Raw genomic sequence first — 22377 nt, 5'->3', positions numbered from 1 at the left:
TCAGGTAAGTCTATTGTCATCTCTCACACAATGCAGTTACAGTGCATCGTAACACCCACTCCTACTGTACTAACAGTCATGCATTAAAAAAGACAACCCTTCAGAAGTTAACCAAATCCAAACATCACTTATTTGGACATTTAAAATGAGCGTCTCTAATGGTTAAACAATTCTTTACTTTCCTGCAATTATTTAAGTCATTTATTATTTTCTATTTAACAGTTAAAATTGTGTTTTTAAGATACACTTTTGATTTGTTATATCCATAGCTTCATTTGCACCTTGTTACTCAATGTTCACCAAAAAGTCTCTTAGTTTAGAGCAACAACTACAGGATATTTTTTTATGGTTTCCTACAAAGTGCCCATTGACCTCTGTACGTTATATACCTGCAATATACAGTACAAGTATACAGTATGACAACACAAAACAGACCTCTTAAATATCACAAAAAGAGTAAATCTTCAGGGTAGCACTTGTAGATAGTTCCCTTGTTTGCCTCTGTCACAGTCAGTATCTCTGACTTTATTCAACAGTCACATTTACACTTCTAAAGGCTGCTTGCTGTTCTTGATCTCTCCACCAGATGCTCCCAGTTTCCATCCAATCTCTATGTTTTAAACCTCATCCTTTTTCTAGTGAGACCTGTTGTTTACTGCTCTGTTATTTAAAATCATTCATCATACTTACTTGATTTATTATATTTTTTTAGAAAGAAAAAGGTTAATAATTTACAAATTCTATAAGTTCCAATAAACCACCAAAAGGCTTTTATTAATGACCAAACAAGTGTTTTAATGAGTTACTTCAAAATATTATACATAGTGACTGTTTTCAGTGTTTCCTCAGCTATCACAGAAATGAAAAACATATTTAGAGATGAATATTTATCATTCAAAATAACTTTCTTTTAATGATTCCAACCATCCTCCTTGTAGTCCCGTGTTTAGAGAACTATACTTTTCCGCCAGCAGGGGGAACTGGAGAGTTCATCTTGATTCTCTTGATCCCTCACAAACAAAGGTGGTTTATCTGTGATTTAAAATATGAGGAAGTGCTAACTTCTTACATTTGATACAACCTGTTATTCCTCATTGTGAGAAAAAGTCTCAGGCAAATCCAGGTTGTCCTTGAACTCGACAAACACGCTGTAACATGTTAATCTTTATTAAACTATGTTTTAGTCAGATGTGCCGTGGCTGCTTCACTTGAACTTTTACTGCTGATTTTTTCACAACAAGAAATTCACCAGGTGAGTAAACTCGACCAAACTAGATATATAGAAATATTATCAAATCATAAAAGCAATGTTAGATCGCTTGTACTGTTGACAGAGATGACATTAAACAGCATGATGTTCCAAAATATAAAGGCAAACAGGCAGTAAAACAAACGGACAATAAAAGCATACTGATAGAATAAAATATTAAAATGAAAAAGAATGTCTGAAGTACAGAAGTAAAACGAGGGACAGACTCTGCAAGTCTGATCTCTGGCAGGCTGTTCCACTGTCTGGGGGGCTATGACAGCAAAAGCCATGTCCGCTTTAGTTTTCAGCCTGGACCCTGGAACAGCCAGTGGAGAACTGCCAGAGGATCTCAGACTGCGTCCTGGTTCATAAGGGGTTAAAAGCTCTAAAATATATGTAGGAGCCAGCCCATGTTGTGGTTTGAAAGTAATTAAAATAATCTTAAAATCAGTGAAGGGATGCTAAGATTGGAGTGATATGGGCACATTTGTTTTTTCTTGTTAAAGCCGGGCTGCTGCGTTTTGGATTGTTTGAATGTGTTTGATTTATTTTTTTACTGAGTCAGGTGTATAATGAATTACAGTCTTCAAGGCTGGAGGAAATAAAAGCGTGGATGATTTTCTCCAGATCTTTTTGCGACATGAGTGATTTGACTTCCAAGACATCCAACAAACATGTGAATAATGTAAAGTATTGTGTGTGATCAGGTCTGAAACGAGGTGCCCTGTTAGGGTTTCAGTAATTATTTATGCTGTTAAGGTTATCAAAAATGAGGTGAGATAGTTTCTGTCAGTGCTGAAAATGTAATTTGTTTCCTCTTGTGGGGTGTTATCAAGTTAAAAGCATCTGACCTAAACTAGTCGAACAGCATTCTGTTCTCTCACATAACACAGTGATGGATAAAGACTCTGAATCTAACACATTTATTTCAGATCTTGCACTTTAACCAGTAGTTTAAAAAGTAGTCATTTACATGTCCGGATTACAACATTTTATATCAGCAAGTTAAACATTTTGTGAACTTCTTCCTAACAACAGCAACAGCCGTCTGCTCTAAAAGTGCCTCCTTCCTGTTGGCTGCTACCAAGAAGGGGAGGGACTTGTTTTCCATAGCCAATTGGTAGTCGCCATTAGCTGACACAGCCAATAGGAACAGAGTCCGAGTTTAATTACTTTGACTTACAGATTTTTAACCAATAAAAATAAACATATAATCACGGAGCTCATGTTCCACCCAAGGGGCAACCTCCGGTCTCGAAAAATGAAGCCTATGCGGAAGTACAAAAAACTGCAGTTCCTCGAGGTTCCGCTTGAGGCTGGCTGCAGAAGCGCCGGAAGTGCCATAAGCCCACAGCCAAAAAAGCCCGTTTTTACCACAGGAATCAACATGTTTACAGCCTGGTTCAAAAAACGAGACACATCTGAGAAGTTGACGGCCCCTTCTCCTCACACTGTGGGGGGGGTGAATTTTTTTATAACTCATCGGATTTTATTCTATTAAGGAAAACGACTATGCCCATATTTGGTTGTGGCAGATTTGATTGACAGCTATGTGCGGTCAGCAGGTCAGGAGGCTAACAGCTTGATTTCTCCTCTTTCTTACTTCGTTTGGAGAGTTTGTTTAACGCATATCTGACAACATACATGGCTTGCTGTGCGGTTAACAGACCATCCAACAAGTTGATGCTTCAGTTTTTTTCGGTAAGTGATATAGTAGTGTTATATTTACTGCTTACTCATGTGTTTATATTTACGGACCTAGCTTGTTTAGCGTTAGCTTGTAAACCAGTCGGCTAACTGTGTAGCTCATTATTTACATTATTTACGGTCAATGGTTTAGAAATGTTTGTTGTTAAGATGTTGTTGTTGAAAATAGTGAGTTTGTGTGATGTTAGAAGCTAAAGGTTCATCTCGGTGGTTATCTGACATTATGAGGAATGTTATACTCCACGTAAATGTGGACATTAAAAAACAAACTTTGTGTAGTAATTATCCGTCAGTAACATAAACTGAACTGAACCTAATGTGCTGTGTAGGTTATAGAGGATGACATTAATGTTACATGGTTGATGTAGTGTCTTAAGATTTGAGCAAACTATTAACAAATAAAAAAAACTTCACTTTGTAAGAGCATCTGTAACCATTAAGAACTATATTAATAACCATATTAATTTTCACTGAACTCATACACAGAATATAGCAGTAGAAATATAAAATATAAATAACATATGGAATGAAAATAAGATATAAAGCACATAGATATAAAGTATAAGAAATAGTTTGAAGAATACAGCCATGTACTGAGCTCATGTTAATAATAAATGAGTTACTGTATGTTCTGTACTGAAGCACAGAGAGTTGGGACCTGTTAATGATTTAAATAATTCAGATTATATTTGTTTCATGTTAAGATGGAGTACTATCCACAATAAACTGCTTAATTTTTCCTCACAAAATCTGAGACAATTTGATGTGGAATATCATTGTGTGAGTGAGTGAGAGAGCTGAAAACAGCATGATTACAATAATGTTTATCCTCTTAACTTTGAATAGATGTTGATTACCTGAATACTGTACCTTTGTTGTCTGTGCAGTACACTGTTGAATTTATAAATGTGCTCTTACACACAGATGAATACAGAAAAATAGATGAGAACAAAAAAAATGATTTAATGAATAACTGATATTTTCTCTCTTTCTTTGTCATCCTGAAGACCCCTCACTAAAAGTCCATGTTCTCCTGGATCCATGTCACATGCTCGAGCTTCTTCTGAATGACTTTTCAACAGTTGAAGTTCTGCTGAGAGAAGATGGCCAGCAGATAAGACAGCAGTACATCAAGGAGCTCCACAGGCTTCAGAAGGAGGAGGAGGGTTTGCACCTTGGAAGACTGTATTCATGCTGTTCAAATAAAACTAGATCTCCTCCAAACAACTTGCAATCAAACTATTTTCTTCCCATTTTAAAACCCTTTGTCCAGTTTAGATGGGATAAGTTGATATTATGTGATATTGATCTGGGAAGACTACATTTCTAAATCATTTTTAACTGTGTTTTTATTCACAAGTTATTGATCTTATTTACTCTCCATGTATCTTGATTTAAGAATGGGGCTGTGTTTAAGGGCAAATTTTTGCAATGACTCTGTTCCATCCCACTTTCAGAAATGAACTACATTAGTATTTATCAAAAGAATAAGAAGTTGTGTAAAAGTAGACTTCCTTCCCTAAGCTATTGAGTTGAGCATTAATCTGAAATGTATACTCATAAGTAGACATAAAGGAGTGCATTTATATAGAAATATTTATTTAATCTGAAAAACAACATTAAAAAAAGTCTGTTTTTACAGCAGAGATTAACATGTTTACAGCTTGGTACAAAACAAACAAATAGGTGTGATTAGCTCATGTCTCGATGGACACACTGTACAGGGGGTGAATGTTTTGATGAAGGATAAGAGTTATTCACAATAAGGCGTGTAGCTGACCAGCTTGACAGGTGGGCGCGGTGTAACGGTTTGTCAAAAGGCTTAAAACCCGTCTCAGCTCTCAGCCTGTGGGTGACATCACTCAGACCTCCCTCACAGCGAGCTGTTGAAGAGAAGCAACCGAAGTCCACCCCAGAAGAACCAACAAATACAGATGTTGTTGAGGCTCAGGTTTCTTCCTCTGTCTCTGCAGCTCTCTGGGCACCTCGACGGACCAGTCACCAATAATCCACACTGTGTCTATAGGAGAAATACAAAGGGGTTCAATTAATGCCTCAGACAAGACAAAATGTACAGTTAACTACATGTGACAGCTCAGGCTGTTTTTTTGTTATGAGCCACATCTGCAGGAATAATATTGAACAAGGTAGCTGCAACTCATCATAATAGATGCCAGTCTTAAATACTATTTTTTCTAATACTTAAAGTTTTTGGTGTGAAGCTGACACTGTCCACAGACTCCATGACTTCACAGGGTTCAATAGAAAACAAATATCTTATAATAAATACTAAATAATTATTTTTCAATTGTCATGTTCACCTCATCGCTGTTGACATCAGTAAATATAAGACACAGACATTCCTCTTTTTGTCAGAACAGTAACATGAACTGTATGCTTTGTAATATTGATTTCTTCTGGATGTCTCATATTTATTTACAGTCTATGGATAAAACTTTGTTAATGTATTTTTCTGCTAACACTGACAAAGTCTAACTTCTCTAACAAATAACTCATAAACATAGTTGTATATTTAACAAAGTGTAGTTTTAAGACTTTAATTAAATATTTGTGTTGAATATAATTCGTTTTAACTGTGTTGTAGAAAAGTTAAATGTTAACTTACTGTTTGTAGAGTTTTCTCAGGACGAGCAGGAATAGTTGATGATAGCAGCCTAGCTGTTAGCTATGCTGTGAAGTGGACTGCTAACGTCGAGCTGAATGGGCGGAGCTAAGTCCCGCTGGTCCCGCCTTACTGCTGTAGCTAGGTTGATCCGAAGTTAGGTTGAGACTGCAAATCCAATATGGATGCGGCCGTCGATTGGACTCATTTTCTGCCTATGTCACAGACGGGTCAGGGTTCGTCCAGTAATATTTACAGTCTATGGTTCCACCCGACCCCCAACTCCACTCTCGTTTCGCTTTGAATTCTTTTCGTGTCGCAGCAAGAAATTAATTGGGTGAATGAACTTGACGAAAACTAGATAAACAAGTATGAACAAGTAATAATGGAATAGCTGTATAGTTTAAAGGTTATCAGATAACATATTACTAAGATTACATTAATTTTATTGTCAAATCTCATCAACACCTACTCTAATTACCGAACTCTAATAAAAAATTCAGATACTAGGCCTTTTAGGTCAACATTAACTGAAATCACAAAACGTCCTCCTGTAAGTCTGCTGTTAAGATCCTATCACAGTAACTGATCTAAAAACGGTGATCCATGAATACTTTTCCTGAAGTAACCTGCACCCCATGTGTTCAGCCCATTGATATGGTTTTTATTCCTCTTGAGGTGATGACCTATCAGTCAGATTTAAACTTAGCCTAAGGATTTACCAACAAATAAAAAAGGTTAACTTATGATCAGTAGGACTGATTAAACAACTAAGCAAGGTAATAGTTTCTGTCAGTGATGAGAATGTAATTAGTTCCTCTTGTCGGGTGTTATCCAGTTCAAAGCATCTGACCTAAACTAGTCGAACAGCATTCTGTTCACTCACATAACACAGTGACTGATAAAGACTCTGAATCTGACAAACCTATCTTCAATCTAATGACTTCAGATTATTTTCGGATAGAATTGAAATGTTGAAGTCAGAAAGTATTGGATTGAACTACAGCCAAAAGGTCTTAGACTTAGAAACTTTATTTATCCCTGAGGGCAATTCGGTTCCAGAGTCCACCCAGACCATGTATACATTTACAAACAAACAACAGATGGAGTATGTCAGAGACAACAAACAAATCAGTACTTGACAAAGATGAGCGCTGACACCCTCTTGTGGTCTCTTTGGGCAATGACACCCTTTATTCTTAATGAACAAAATTGTTAATGTCTTTGTAAATCAAAAGTGACTAATTTATATATTTAGTGACTTTTAATACCAACAATAGATTTGGAAATTGATATTTATCAGACGGAATAAATGTTTATTTCTCTTCTGAGTCTTTGTAACTTCATGGCTGTGGATGAAGATATTTAGTCTCTGTGATGTGAATTCTTCCCATGTGGCATAAATGGTGGCCCATGGTGTCCAGAGTTATCACTATAACTAAATGTCTTGCTGGAGTTATACGTGTGCTTTCAGCCACTATATAAGATCCCATAAGTGTTGTACTTTTCTTCAAGTTAAGGGAACTGACAAACAGATTCAGTTCATCAGTGTGTTAGACTAAGATAAAGTGCTCAGATCTTGCACTTTAATAAAACCAGTTACCAGGAAGGGGTGGGACTTGTTTTCCATAGCCAATCGGTAGTCGACATAACTGACACAGCCAATAAGAACAGAGTCCCAGTTCAGTTACTCTGACTGACACATTTTTAACCAATTACATTATACAAATAATCACGAGCTCATGTTCCACCCTCAACTCCACTCTCGTTTCACTTTAAATTATTTTTGTGTCACAGCAAGAAATTCATCGGGTGAGTTACCAGAAAACTAGATACTCAAAATGAACAAGTAGCCTAATGTTACCTGTATAGTTTAAATGTTATCAGATAATGTATTAATGATTATATACATTTTATTGTCAATTCTGAGTAAAAATACACCTGAGATGGATTAATCTTCAGATTCACACTCTGTGCTGCATTTATTATTCAGACAGGAAAATATTTGTGTGTGGTTTTCCGTAACCATAAAAATAAAGGACATAATGAAAAAACCATTATATGCGAGTTATTAAACACAACACTGCAACCTTACTCCAATGTACAGAGATAACCAACATAACTGATATGAACATGAGAGACTGTATTCTTTACTGACCTAACATAGCGATGGCAAAAAATACTGTAAATGTCAGTTCTCATAAAAATAACTTCCTTCATGTATTTATATGAACATAAATACAGAAGATGAATAGATACTGGGCAGCACTATTGAAGTTACAGTCACACCTGCATGCTAATGTTTATTAAAGGTACACTTGAGGAGCGCCTCTTTACTAGTCCCTCTGAATACCTGAGAAATTAACATTTTATATCAGTACACCATTGCCACACATTACATACAGTTGTTGCTTCTCGCCTGTAATCATTTGCTATACTTTGCATTTGCTCATACAATCGGAACTATCCTGGCTAATGAGTATAAGCTTTCATTTCAAATGTCCACTCCTATATGAAATGAAAAGAAAACCTACAAACTCTATGAACACAGACATGTTCTAACTGTCCAAATGATGGAGAGCTAAATAACTTGAATCGTTTACAGAACTAAGGGACAGCTGACTGGCCAACAGCAATGCGCAGTAGGCGCGACAGATAGACTAAGGCATATAAGAGTAATATAAAAGAACAAGTAGAAATGCATGAAAGGATATGCAATCTTCATAACAATCAGCATGAATATTCAGCTATTTCTATAAGCTTAATGTAATTCATGCCCAGAACTAAGCGAGAACTAAGCAGAGGCTGTGAGACTCTTCACTTTTTCCCACTTGTCACTCAAATCTTCATTCATATCAAATCACATAATTCTTTGAAGTTGTTCATTTTGCAATAATTGACCTTTGCTTGTGTAACATTGCAGCACTTACTGTCCTGGGTTTGTTTGTGTAGGCATTATGTTACAGTTCATACCAAAGTACAAAGTAAGTAAAAGCAAACACACAGCTTTGATTTAGTTCAGTCAATTTTTATTTAGTTTCAGGATTTGCGCAATATAATTGTTGTTCCATAGCAATAAGTAAGGTATTTTACCTGCTTTTTGTAAAGTGTCTCGAAATAACACTTGTTATGAGTTGACGCTATACAAATAAAAATTGATTGATTGATTGATTGATTCTCTTTATCGGATACTTACCTTTATTTATTCTTTTGTTCAGTTCCCCATGTGGTCCTGCAGCTAAAGGGGCTGGTTCAGCACTTCCTGGGTATTTATAAGATTGATGATGTTATCACTGACATCATTGGGGCAAACTGACTGTAGTGTTTATCTTGAGTTATGTCACCTTTTTCTCATCTCACTGATGATGACTGACTGTCTCTCCCTCTTAACCCTGCTCCTTCTCTCTCTCTCTTTTATTGTATTTAAGGAACATTTTTATTTTATAATATTAATTTTTTAATTCACAAACAGATAGTTTATTTTCCATGTGTTTTCATTGTTAATAAAATACATATTGATATATATCGAGTATCGCCATTCAGCTAAACAATATCAAGATATGAGTTTTGGTCCATATCGTCCAGCCCTATGCCTTAGTTTGATTTAGTTTTGAGGTAATTTACCTTATTTCCTTTGAACTTTTGTTTTTATTAACTTAAATGAAGTCTGCTGAAATGCCTTCCTACCACCTTCCTAATCACTTGAGCTAAACTACTTTACAAGTATATGAATTCAGTGATATGACAGGAATTGCTATGAATGATGTCTGCACTCATTGATTTCTTTACTAATAAGTAATGTGCTACTGTACATGTTACCCTTTTAAATATTTTAAATCCTTTCTCTAGGTTCTCAAACAGAGCTGTTCTTTCCATTTGAATTAGTCTCTGATGACATCATGGCGACTGCAGCAGCAGGTGAGTCCAGTCAGACTCTGTTTTATCCTCTGTCTACATGTTTAAAGACTCCAAAAGAGACACTGAGACATTTAAGCAGGTCAGTGAGTCTTGGATTTAAGAAATAGTAACAGCCTTAACACTTCTTATTTTCTTGAGCAGATATATTTTATGCATCACTACATACAATATATCATTCTAAACAGAGAGAGGTCTGGTGTATGTCCTTAACTTTATAAAGGATGAATGTGCACCTTTTTTGATCCAGTAGATGTCGTCCTTGAGCACCAGCATGAAACCAAAATCAACTGCTGTTTGGCCAACCACTCTCCCCTTGCGTTAGCACATAGTTATCAAACTGTCAGATTGTCAAAGTCCCTGCTCCTCTCCGCTCACATCACCGCTCCCTCTCACTCTGCCCGACCCTGAGCAGGTTAGATGACAGAGCAAGGTGCTCTAACTGTGCGAGGTGTTGCATGTAATGTGGTGAAATATAGAAATGTATGCTCATTTAGATATAATAGTAATGTGAATGGGCTTAGACAGGCTACATAAACTTAATTGAAAGGCTGAAATATATTTTTCGGCTCCAGATGGATATGTATTTTTTTCTTCACATTGCGATGACGATGCTGTAACAATATATCGTGCAGCCCTATAGTGAATTAAATGCAGAGAAATATAATGGTGATTGAGTCTGTAGTAAAGGCTTTCTTCTCAGAAAAACATATGACATTCAAAATTCCCTCTTTAAATATCACAGTGCAGCATATAAGTGCAATTAGCCTTCTTTCATATTTTAGGACAAAATAAGTTTCTATGTCTACCTGCATTCCAAAACTAAAAGAGATTAATGTCAATAAATAATGAAAGCAATGTTTGCATATATGTAAGGCAGGCATAGTTAGTATTTGTAAGTTTCTCTTTCTCTTAAGTAACTCTCTTCACGATGGTTTGACATCCTAACATATATAATAGGCCTATTTTTCATGTTTCATTCTGTTGACATATTTCACAACAGGAAGTTTTCCTGCACTCCTTCATAAAGTGATCATTTCACTCTCAGACTGTACGGCACTATTGTCTGAAATCTCTGAATAAAGTTGAACTTTTATTTGTCATCATAGTTTTAGCTTACCTTGTGCATTTTAATTTGATATTTTTAATCCGCCATCGTTCAATATTTTGCTCTATTTCTGTTATTGGGCTATTTTCTTACCTTGTGCCGTTGGACCACCTAACTGTGTTCAAAATACATGAACTCCAGTATGTGTTCAAACTCATCTCTGTGTGTTCTCAAAGTGAATTATTAAAGAGGGAAAACACACAAACAGAAAAAATGATACAAAGTTATTTTGGGTAAGAAGCATAAAACAGGGTTTTTCCTGCATAAACAATTCTTTGGCGCCCCCCAAAGAGGTTTTACCCAGCGCCAAAGGAAAATCCAGAGCGCCAAAAGAAAAAAAAGACGATGCAAATTGCAAATCAAATCCTCCCTGAATGTTAAAAGTATCAATACATCAAACGACTGTTGAACAAGCAGAACATAAACTTAAATACGACGTCTCTGACTTCTAGCAGTCATCTCCCCTCTCATCTGTTTACACATGTGGCTCGCGCTGGATAGCCAGCTGATTGACTGTTCGTTTCTTTTGATTGGTTCCGTCCGCTCCGCTGACACCCACAAGCGCTAAATTCAGGTTGATTTTCCGTTTGGAGTTAATTTCAAAGAGCAATGCTCTTCATGGCGGTAAATATTTATCCCAACAGTCATGTTAAAACTATACTAAACCGCGTATGACGTATAGCTGCGGCTACTTGTCCCTGCTCCTCTGCTGTCTGCAGACGGGTCATCGGGGGGGCACGCCGAGACGAGACACACCAACATACATGGCTGCAAACGCGCACACACACACCGGAACACCAACCACCGCACACACCTGTTGACTTGTCGTGAAACGGAACCCGGTTGATCCGCTATCCGTATGGACCGAGTCGGGAACGCACGTTCAACTTTTCTCTGTTCAATTCCAACGTGTCTGCTTTTATCAACAATCAATATCTTAACGACTATAACGTCAGCCAGCTGTAGTCTGTGAACTTCTCCACACAGACTGTCAACCAGCGCTGCGTTAGAGCCAGCAAATATATTTTTATTATTTCTCAATTTCCTGATCTGATCAAATGATCCAAATTATCTGTGACTTAAATCTGTGATTATTTGACATAATACCTTAGTAATTCAAATAAATGTACTTTTGGCAGGATGTGACCTCGCCTCTCCCAATCTCATTACACCCCTCTCCCTCAAAATCCCTCTCCTCCCATGTTTCACTGTTGCAATTAAAAAGAAATTCTTTACCAGATTGAATTGGGGTTTCAGTAACTTAAGCATAATGATAATATTATTTATAAAATGGTCAGAAATAACAGGAAATGCACAGATTTCTGTCAAATAAGGTAATACTGAGCCAGGACAAACCCTGTAAAAGTATAAAATCCTCCCACTTCTCGTCTCCACTTCTTTTTAAAGCCAACTGTCACCCTACAGAGGCTCTGCCTTAAAAAGGAGAGGCATTTTTAGCTTTAATAATAAAAACAAGCGATTATCACGTCAGGCCAAATCTTGACCTTAAACAAAGAAATCTAAAAACATGTTCAAAACTTTTTCACCTATAATAATAATAATAATAATAATAATAATAATAATAATAATGCATTTTATTTAAGGGTGCCTTTCATGTCACTCAAGGTCACCTTACAGACACAGCAGTAGAGTAAAAAACACGAACACTATCAACTACTTAAAAACAAAAACACAAAAACAGCAGCTGTGAGCTGTGATCTGAAGGTGGGGAGATAGTTAATGTCATGGATGGTTTGTGAGAGAGAGTTCCAGAGACGGGGGGCCGTACGGCTAAATGCTCGAGATCCCATTGATGATAGGCGGAAAGGAGGTGTGGTGAGGAGCATGGAGGAGGCAGAACGGGGGGACCAAGAGGGTGTGCAGGCAGGGTCCGAAATTAACTTTTTGACTCACCGGCCAAGGTGGCAGGTAGATGAACAATTTCATATCAGTCGATATATAAATAATAATACATTTAAAAGCAGATTTTTGTTCCTGAGTGAAAGATGAAGAAACCAGATGGTTAATTATGGTTTAATTATTCTTTATTGTCAGAACATGAAGAATTATAATTAAACAGGAACATTTCACCATCATAAGCTCAGAGCATGGAGGTAAACAAATCAAGCAAAAAAAGGCAGTGACTAACAATAAATAATACACACACATGTAGGCACACACACACAGACTTACCTTTAAATAGAAAGACATTTTAGCTGTGGACTTCCAGCTGAATGTGAATGTTTGATAGTTGTGTGGGTTTATTTACAATGTTACAATTCACTTAGCAGACGCTTAGCGCTCAGTCTGTAGGGACTTGGGTTGGGAACCGGTCGCCGGTTCAAGTCCCATTGTGGACCAAATATGGAAGTTGGTCTGGTAGCTGGAGAGGTGCCAGATCACTTCCTGAGCACTGCCGAGGTGCCCTTGAGCAAGGCACCAAACCCCCTCCCCACCACCAGCTCAGGAGCGCCTGCTGTGGGCAGCTCCGTCACTCTGACATCTCTCCATTAGTGCATGTCCATAGGATCCTGTTTGTGCATGTGTGTATATTTCAGCCTGTGTGTGTGTTGCATGAACTACAGAATGTAAAAACTGAAATTTCCTCTTGTGGGGATCAATAAAAGTAAATCTTAACTCTTATTACCGCTGTTTTGGATGATAAAGATAGTCATCTACCGTTGTCTCCAAGCGTTTCTACAACAAACTAGGCCTACATCATGTCCGGTCCTGACAGTGGAGATGACTCACGACCAACTTCCACCAGATGCGTGTCCGGTCCGTCTCCGTTTTTTTTATGTGTTTATAAGGTTTATATAGAGTTTTATACCACATACATCATATTATCTCACACTGTCGCCAGTTAGTTTGTTTAATTACCGCTATTAAAGTTATAACTTGCACGCTTTATAAAATGTGTTAGTTCATTTCACCTCCCAGGCTCCGTAGACTTCTACTTTATTTATGTGTAAAATGTCATGAAAGACTGTGCACACCTATGACAAAATGTACTTGTTTCAATCATAGATGATCCGCATCCCCTGAGGCGCTGTAGGAGTATGGGATGGTTGCCACCTCACAGTGAGTAAAACTTCTATCCATTTGTATAAGAATATCTGTTTTGGTCACATCTGTAAAAACAGTAGGTAATCAAATCCCAAAATAAAGAAAGAAAACTGGATTTAAAAAAAATAGCTAGTTAGTCTGTTTAAAATTTTCTTTTCACAGTGTCTGAGTTGAGGGTTGTTCTGCTGGGGAACTCATGGTCTGAGAGGAGTTCAGTGGGGAACGACATAATGAGAGAGACTGTGTTCAACACTGGAAAAGAAGCAAACCAATGTGAGAAAGTCAGGAGACAAATAAAGGAGAAAGACATAGTTCTTATCAACACTCCAGATCTGCTGCATCCCACCATCTCTGCAGACAAACTGACAGAACATCTGACAGACTGTGTGAGACTCTCTGATCCTGGACCTCATGTGTTCCTGTTGGTTCTCCAGCCTGATGACTTCACTGAGGAACACAAACAGAGATTCTGTAGAGTTCTTAAACGCTTCAGTGATCAGTCATTTGAAAATTCACTGTTACTGATATCAACACCCAGAGAGCAGGGCTCAAGTGTTGTTAAAATACATTTGCAAAATCAACCCTTAAAAGAGATGATCATAGAATGTAGATACAGATATTTGGAGCTGGCAAACCTTGAACTTCCAGAGCTGTTGACCCGTTTGGGTCAAATTGTGAAAGAACACAATGGAGAGCATGTCAGCTGTGATGTGTTCATGGATGCCCCTGATGATAAACAAAGAATACAACAAAAGGAAACAAGGCCCAGAATCGTGGATGCTGTTATGTCTTCTGGTAAGAGATCTGTTCTAATCAAAATGTTTAAACTCAAAATCATTACTGATCTCATGAGAATATGAAGCTGATAGTCAATGATGTCATCTTTTCACAGGTCTTCTTACCAGGGATAACATGGTGACACCCCCTCCCTCAGGAGAAAGTAAGTAAACTTTCATAAATAGACACATTTTATTATTACTGACCAGTACAATATTGGCGCCACTGTGGTTGACTCTTATCCCCCCAAAACTCATCTCCCTTTAGAGAAAACTTGGGAAATTATAATCACTTTTTTTTTTTCATTATTATAAATATATTGTATCCAAAAATGTGAAACCGGAATCCAATAGAGACTTGACCATATTATCTGAGAGCAGTACAAAGTTCAGCTCCCGCACTAAAAAACAACTTGGGCCCATGCCCATAATGCAAAAGGTGGTGAGCCATTTTGTACTGATTTACAATCAATCAATCTTTATTTGTATAGTGCCAATTCATAACAAATGCTGTCTTTAGACACAAAAATAGTAGATAGTAGATCTAGACCGTACTCTTTTATATTATTTACAAAGACCCAACATTAATCTACCATGAGCACAGTAAAGTTACAGTGGCAGGGAAAAACTGCCTTTTAACAGGAAGGAATCTGGAGCATCACCAGACTCACCAAAAGAGTGAGTTGTATAATTAAAATAATGCCTATTTAAGCCATGAACAAGGTTCAAGGTTCAAGGTTGTCTTTATTATCCCTGCTAGAGGGCAATTTGTTTTGCAGTCAGCAGTAAAACACACACATACATACAGCCCGAAATGAGCAAACAACATAGAAAGGACAGTAAATAATAGATAAGAAACAGAGGCAACACAGTTAGTGGTTTAAAAAGGTGATGGCAGCAGGAACAAATGAGTTTCAGGGTGCATATTCAAAATCAGTCCTCTTGAAGGCTTTATCCAATCCAACCCAATTTGGTCTTGGTACCGTAGATACCTTGGAGAATAAAATGTATTAAAAGCTTAAGTTTTGTTAAAGGGGCGTGGCCATGGCTGGGGGGTTAAAATGTATGTAAAATTACAGAAAATCACTGTAAGTTTATATATGCAAGGTCCAGCACTGTAAAGCGCAGAAGTTAAATCAGTAATAAAGTGTATTTTTATGTATATGTGGCAACTGCTTAGCAAAAGTTATGCTGTAATAAAGTAAAAGTTATGGACACATTAAATCAGGAAGCATACATGTAAATTACTGTATACTTCCTGTTTTAATGTGACGGTTTAACAGTTTGTAAACAGGTTGAGGAATATAAATATATATAATGATTATGTAGGTATGAACAGACACACACAGACAGATATTGATTTAATGGTTTATATTTTCCTGCTACTGTCTGGATTAAGCTAATTAGAAGCCAACATGAAGATTATGAGTTTTTCTTTCATTAAACCATTGAAAGCTAAATATAGAAAACAGAATGTAAGCTTTAGTTTAACCATGTGGCATGACTTAATGTCTCTCTACACGTTACATTTTATTTTTCTATTACAGTCAGAATTCTGCTGCTGGGGATAAAGGACGACAAAACAACCAAACTTGGAGACTTTATCACCGGAAAAGAACACCACAGCTCAGGCTTCATGTCAATGCCTTTTGCAAACAAACAAGTGGTGCAGAGTGGAGAATGGAGAGGAAAGCCTCTAACAGTTGTGAAAACTCCAGAAGTTTTCAGTGTTTCTTTGGAGAAGCTGAGAGAAGAGATGAAGAAGGCTGTGAGTCTCTGTCCTCCTGGACCAAATGTTGTGCTGCTGTTAGTGAAACCTTCTGATTTCACTGAAGAGAACAGACAAACACTGAAGTTCATCCTGAGTTTCTTCAGTCAAGATGCTTTTAAACACTCAATGGTCATCAGCACACATAAGGAGGATAAAACAGGTGTCTCTTTTAGAAGTCTCATTAAAGACTGTGGAGAACGACACTACTGTATGGCTGACAACAACCGTGATGTATTAATGCAAAAGATTAAGAAAACTGTTCATGAAAACAAAGGAACCTTTCTCACCGTCATTGAGGATTCAGTCGCCCCAAAGTCTGGTCTTATGAAAACAGCTTTGAGCCTGGTTCTGTGTGGAAGGAGAGGAGCAGGGAAGACTTCAGCAGCTGAGGCCATTTTAGGTCAGACAGATCTTCATTCAGTCTCCAGCTCATCAGAGTGTGTTAAACATCAGGGAGAGGTGTGTGGACATTGGGTTTCCCTGGTGGAGCTTCCTGCCTTGTATGGAAAACCTCAGGAGGAGGTGATGAAGGAATCACTCAGGTGTATCTCTCTCTGTGATCCTGAGGGTATCCATGCCTTCATCCTGGTTCTACCTGTGGGTCCACTCACTGATGAAGACAAAGGAGAGTTGGAGACCATGAAGAACACGTTTGGGAGTCGATTCAATGACATCACTGTGTTGCTGTTCACTGTTGAGTCAGATCCCTCAGATCCAGCTGTTGTTAACTTTCTAAAAGAAACCAAGTCCATCCAGGAGCTTCTTCAGAGCTGTGGAGGAAGATCTTTGGTTCTAAACATCAGGGACAAGCAGCAGATCCCAGAGCTGCTGGACATGGTGGAAAAGATGCACGAAGATAAATTCAAATCATTCATCTTCACAACACAAACATTTGCACAAGCCCAAATAGAAAAGATCACAACTCTACAGGCTGAGCTGAAGAACCTGAAAACAAAAGACCCAGTCATCTGTAAGTATTATTTATTTTAACTTGTAAACATAAATTATACTAATTCACTTATTTTTTTTATAAACAACCTATTGTTAATCATACCTTTAATTCTATATTGTTCAAAATAAATGTTCAGCATTGAAGGTAACTCTAGGTCTTCTTTTTTCACAGGTGATGATGATAAGCTGAGTCAACAGAGTCTCAGGATTGTGCTGATAGGGAAGACTGGCAATGGGAAGAGTTCTTCAGGAAACACCATTCTAGGAGGGAACACATTTGAAGCTGAAGTATCCCAAACATCAGTCACAAAATGTTGTCAGAAAGCACAAAGTGATGTGAACGGTGGTCCGGTCACTGTGGTCGACACTCCTGGTCTGTTTGACACAACTTTGTCCCATGAAGAGGTTCAAGAAGAGCTGATTAAATGCATCAGTCTTCTGGCTCCAGGACCACATGTCTTCCTGTTGGTGTTACAAATCGGCAGATTTACATCAGAAGAGAAGGAGACATTAAAACTCATCAAGGAAGGCTTTGGGAAGAATGCTGAAAAGTTCACCATCGTTCTTCTAACTGGAGGAGATACATTAAAGCGTGATAACACGTCCATTGAAGAATACATTGAAGAGAGATGTGATGATTCCTTTAAAAAGCTGCTTGCTGACTGTGGAGGAAGATACCACGTGTTTGATAACTGTGAGGAACAAAACAGAACTCAAGTCAGTGAGCTGATAACCAAGATTGAAGAAATGGTGAGCACTAATGGAGGCAGCTGCTACACCAATGAGATGCTGCAAGAAGCTGAAGCTGCTATAATGAAAGAAATGGAGAGACTCTTGAAGGAGAAGGTAGAAGAGATGAAGAGAGAGAGGGAGGAGCTTCAAAAGAAACACGAGGAAGAAATGAAAGAAAAAGAAAGAAGAATGGAAGAACAGAGGATAGAAATTGAAAAGGAGCGACAACTGAGAGAAAAACAACTCCAAGAAAAGCAGGAGCTTATCAACAAGGAGTGTGAGGAGAGAAAGAAAGAACAGCAAAAGAGAGAAGAAGAAAACAGGAAAAGAGAGCGAGAGGAAGAAATTAAGAAACAGTCATGGGAACAGAAACTCTCAGCTTTGGAGAAACAGATAAAATCAGAATCAGAATCAAAGGAAACCATTGACAAAATGCTGGAGGAGACTAGAGAAGAGATGAGAAAGCAACAAGAGACTTGGGAGAAAGAAAGAAGAGAATGGTGGACAAAACAGACACAAGAAGATGAACAGAGACAACAGGAGGAACGAGCAAAACTTAAAAAGCTCCAAGATGAATATGAAAAAGAAAGAGAGATTAATGAAAAGAAAAGAAAGGAAGAGGACAAATACAAAAGAGAACAGGAGGAGAAGGAGAGAAGAGAATTGGAGGAAAACTATAAGAGACAAATGAAGGAAATGAAGAATAAGTATGAAGTGGAGGCCAGAAAACAAGCTGAAGAACTCAATGATTTCAGACAGAAATACATGAAGGACTTCAATGCACTGGTAGAGAAACACATGGAGGAAGTGTGTGAGTTGAAGCAAAGACAAGAAAGACAACTGCACGATTCAGAAGAGAGACGTGACAAAGAGTACAATCTTTTACAAAACCTCTCAAAAAGCAAAGAAAAACATCTGAAAGAAGAAAGAGAGGAATTGAAGAAAAGGCAAGGAAAAGAAAAAAAAGACTTGGAAGATGAAAACAAAAGCAGTTGTATCATCTGCTGAAGGTTCCATCAACTCTTGATCATGACGTCAGCTGATTGAACACCGTTTGTTTTGTTTTGTGTTTTTGCTGGACCACATAGAAGTTTCTTCTAAATGACTTGTTGATAAACAACAAATCCCCCTGAAACATGCGCAACAGTGTCGAAGAAGGACCTGAAGAGACTTTTGATAAAATACATGTCTAAGTTCTCTCTAATGTTTCCCAAAAAACATTCTAGGACGTGATGAAATAAACACACAGTACTAAATTTGCGGTGAGCCCCGCCCGCTCTCGTCCAAATGCTTTTGCCCTAATGATCAGTCACAGACTGTAGCCTACCACATGGCCCAGGCCAGATATTGCTTTTAACCACAAGTAAACATGTGATGATGGCTGCCTTGTGTCCCCTGCATCTGTTTGACACGTTGGCTCTGCATATTCTCAGAAATTCCTGTGATGTCGATGTAGTGGATGCACATGAAAAGAAGGGGGGTGGAGGGGGGACGGGATACAGCAGCAGGGGCAACAATGGCAAAAAGGTCTGGAGACAAGCTGATGGATTAAGTCTACAGTTATCCACATCTGTACGATGTGTCATTGTCACTGGACAGAGACAAACATGCCTTTAAAAAAAAAGCATTCTGACAGGTACATTTTACTTTCAACCTTTAAAACTAAATGGAACATGTGGGGTGTTTCAGTTCAACGAGTGTAAACTGGCGACTTTCTGCAACTGTCTTTGTTTCGTCTTTCATTAAATACACATCTGAAGAAACTATCACTGGCATTCATGGACACATTCAGTTGAAAGCCGACAGTTAAAGTTCACTCGTTAAACCAAACACTCTGACCTTGACGTCCCTGCACAGAGGAAAATGTTTAAATGCAGACGTTGCTGACGATGTGTTCTGACCACCAGACATCAACCACCCAAACTGATCAGACTCAGTCAGTGACTTCATGTAACTAAAATGGTGTCATCTCAGTTCATTTACATTAAATTCAATCATATGGCTTATTTTCCATGTACAGTCTTATGAAGTTCCAGGGTCCTTCATCTCCATAATCAAACTCAGAATATGGGGTTATTCCATAAAGGGCATGATGGTAAAGACGACCCATTAAAGCAGGGATCTCCAACCTTTTTTCATCTGAGAGCTACTTTAAAAAAATTCAAGTGGCCAAGGGCTACTTGAATCAAATCACTTGCATTTATTTACATAGCTCACATCAGCTGAATTAAGCCACTGTTTGTAGACGTGTGAAATTGCAATAAGCCAATGCTCATCAATATTCTTAATTTCACATCAATGTCCAAGAAAACATTAGTACTTCATATTTGTTTTTATGGGCCAAATATATGAATAGTGGGAAAAGGTACATTTACCGTCGTCAGATTTTTATTTTTATTTTTAACACAGTCAGTCAACCTAAAGGCGAGCTACTGAAAACCTGCCCGCGAGCTACCAGTAGCTCCCGAGCTACCTGTTGGAGACCCCTGCATTAAAGGATAAATGCTTCTGCAAGGATTTTACAACCTCACCTCACCACCTTGTCTATTTTAAAATTGGTTTTGGAGTGAAACCATAAAGCTGATAAAGAGACAGACTTGCTATGTTCAGATAGGATGTTTTCCTCGATCTGTTTTGTTTTTCTTTGTTCCATTTCTGATAATAAATATAATCTTTACAAAATAACACCTTTTCAGACGTCACCTTTATCATGGGGAAGAAATACTATTTTTTTTTTTAATTGTCTTTTATTGTAAAATATGTTTTTTCGTTTCCTATAGTTGGTTATACACATTCAAGTTATTTCATTTATTCAAATAATGAACATCAAGGATTTTAAGGAAATATTTTGGTATTTTTTTCAAGTTTACTTATTTTTGTAGAAATGTTCTGAGGTAAAACTTGTTTTGTTTTTCTTTTTTCTGTCTGTCATAATTAAAAATATCTGAACAAAACAATATATTTTCAGTTGTTGCCTTTATCATGGGGAAGTAATACTCTTACTATGTTATCTGACATTTAATAGACCTGAAGATATATGAATATCATCTAATCTACAGAGTGATTGATTATCCGCCGGATCAGCAGCTGCTACCTTTCATGATTTAGTTTTTAAAGTTGACTTTTAAATTGTACTTTTTATGTCCGGTTAAAATTTAACCAGTCAATAGTAGCCACGTTATAGAAACCTAAAGCTGTCATTATGGAGACACGACATTTACAAACATGATTTACATTTCTGAGTAAAGACTTTTTGCACACCAAGGGCCAGATTTACTAAAGGTTTGCGTGTCTTAAAACGTATGCAAACTTGATACCACCACCAAAAAAAGTGCTATCTGATCTACTAACGGCATGCAGTGAGGATTGCGTCTTTCATATGAGCAAAACAACACGCAATTGTCCTTTTAGTACTTTTGCCTTAATGAATATGCAATATGGGGCGTTTCTGCCCTAACGTGCAAAATACTGGGAGGAGAAAATGCAAAGAACTGAATGAAGTTAGTAAAGGCATTGCGATTTATCAAGCCTGGCAAAAATTGCAGTGATTGTGACGGTGTCTGTATTTAACACCTTTGAAAAGAACGTGCTAACCCAGGAGACCAGTGTTACACACAACAGACTGCTGTTATTGAAGTTAGGAGGAGACATAGGCACAATCCAAGAAGGCATAAAGATCGCATTATTCCCCAAGCATGTTAATATGTTTGGAATGACAGCAGGAAACACCATGATTCAACTATATTGTTGCCTATTTATAGCCAACAAAACTGAACATTCACAGCCTCTGCATTCTAAAGAATTTCAACACTGACATTTATTTCTTTCCATTTTTCTCAGTTCGCTAACTTCATATTTTAAACTGGGGATTTCCTTTTTCTCTGGCTGTGCGTCTCTCCCCCAGCTCGTGTCCTCTGGTGCTCTCCTCTCCATAGTGCGCACGTCTCCTCCCTCTACAGCCCGCTGCTGCTACGCTTGGATGGGGAGACCTCACCACTGCTTGTACCCCCATCTTCGATACCTCTTACCTGAGTATTTATGTCTGATCAGACACAGCACTGACCACCTGTCTTGTGCGCAGCAATGTGCCGAGTGTCGGGCCTGAGCGAGGATCTCATGTTGTGTAAATCATGTTTGCACACTGACTCAAGAATCAAGATTTTTATTTGTCACATGCTCATACAGTGCAGTGAAATGTAAAGACTGTTCCGCAAGGCCATGCAATAAACACTCAGATTACTAACACACATAGAAATATAATGTAAAATTAAAAAATAAATATTTGAATATACAAAATATAGAATAATGTAAACATAAACAGTCCGTTACCTGGGTGGTGGGGATCACTCATGATCCTGTCATCCAGCCATGTTTCCATCAGGCAGATTATGTTGCAGTCCCTCATGTCCCGTTGGTATTTTACCCGACCCCTCAGATCATCCATCTTGTTATCCAGGGACTGGACGTTGGCAAGAAGGA

The 22377-nt window shown here is 37.8% G+C and overlaps 1 protein-coding gene across 1 annotated transcript; it reads left to right on the top strand.

The window, feature by feature from the left end:
• Nucleotides 1–8542: 8542 nt before the first annotated feature.
• Nucleotides 8543–20855, top strand: LOC114917175 (uncharacterized). Its single transcript, XM_065950766.1, has 7 exons — nucleotides 8543–8845; nucleotides 9429–9497; nucleotides 13630–13683; nucleotides 13831–14463; nucleotides 14561–14608; nucleotides 15992–17185; nucleotides 17339–20855. The coding sequence occupies exons 2-7, from the start codon at nucleotides 9479–9481 to the stop codon at nucleotides 18904–18906; spliced, it is 3516 nt and encodes a 1171-aa protein (XP_065806838.1). The 5' UTR covers nucleotides 8543–8845; nucleotides 9429–9478; the 3' UTR covers nucleotides 18907–20855.
• Nucleotides 20856–22377: the final 1522 nt, after the last annotated feature.

Source organism: Labrus bergylta, chromosome 2, assembly GCF_963930695.1.
Source record: "Labrus bergylta chromosome 2, fLabBer1.1, whole genome shotgun sequence".
NCBI lineage: Eukaryota > Metazoa > Chordata > Actinopteri > Labriformes > Labridae > Labrus > Labrus bergylta.
Note: the sequence above shows the minus strand (reverse complement) of the source record. Positions and strands in the feature narration are given on the sequence as shown.

What these genes read in the sequence shown, in the direction of transcription:
- LOC114917175 (XM_065950766.1), top strand. An exon ending in GGATGCTGTTATGTCTTCTG is followed by an intron (nt 14,464 to 14,560) that starts GTAAGAGATCTG and finishes ATCTTTTCACAG; the next exon opens with GTCTTCTTACCAGGGATAAC. An exon ending in ACCCCCTCCCTCAGGAGAAA is followed by an intron (nt 14,609 to 15,991) that starts GTAAGTAAACTT and finishes TTTCTATTACAG; the next exon opens with TCAGAATTCTGCTGCTGGGG.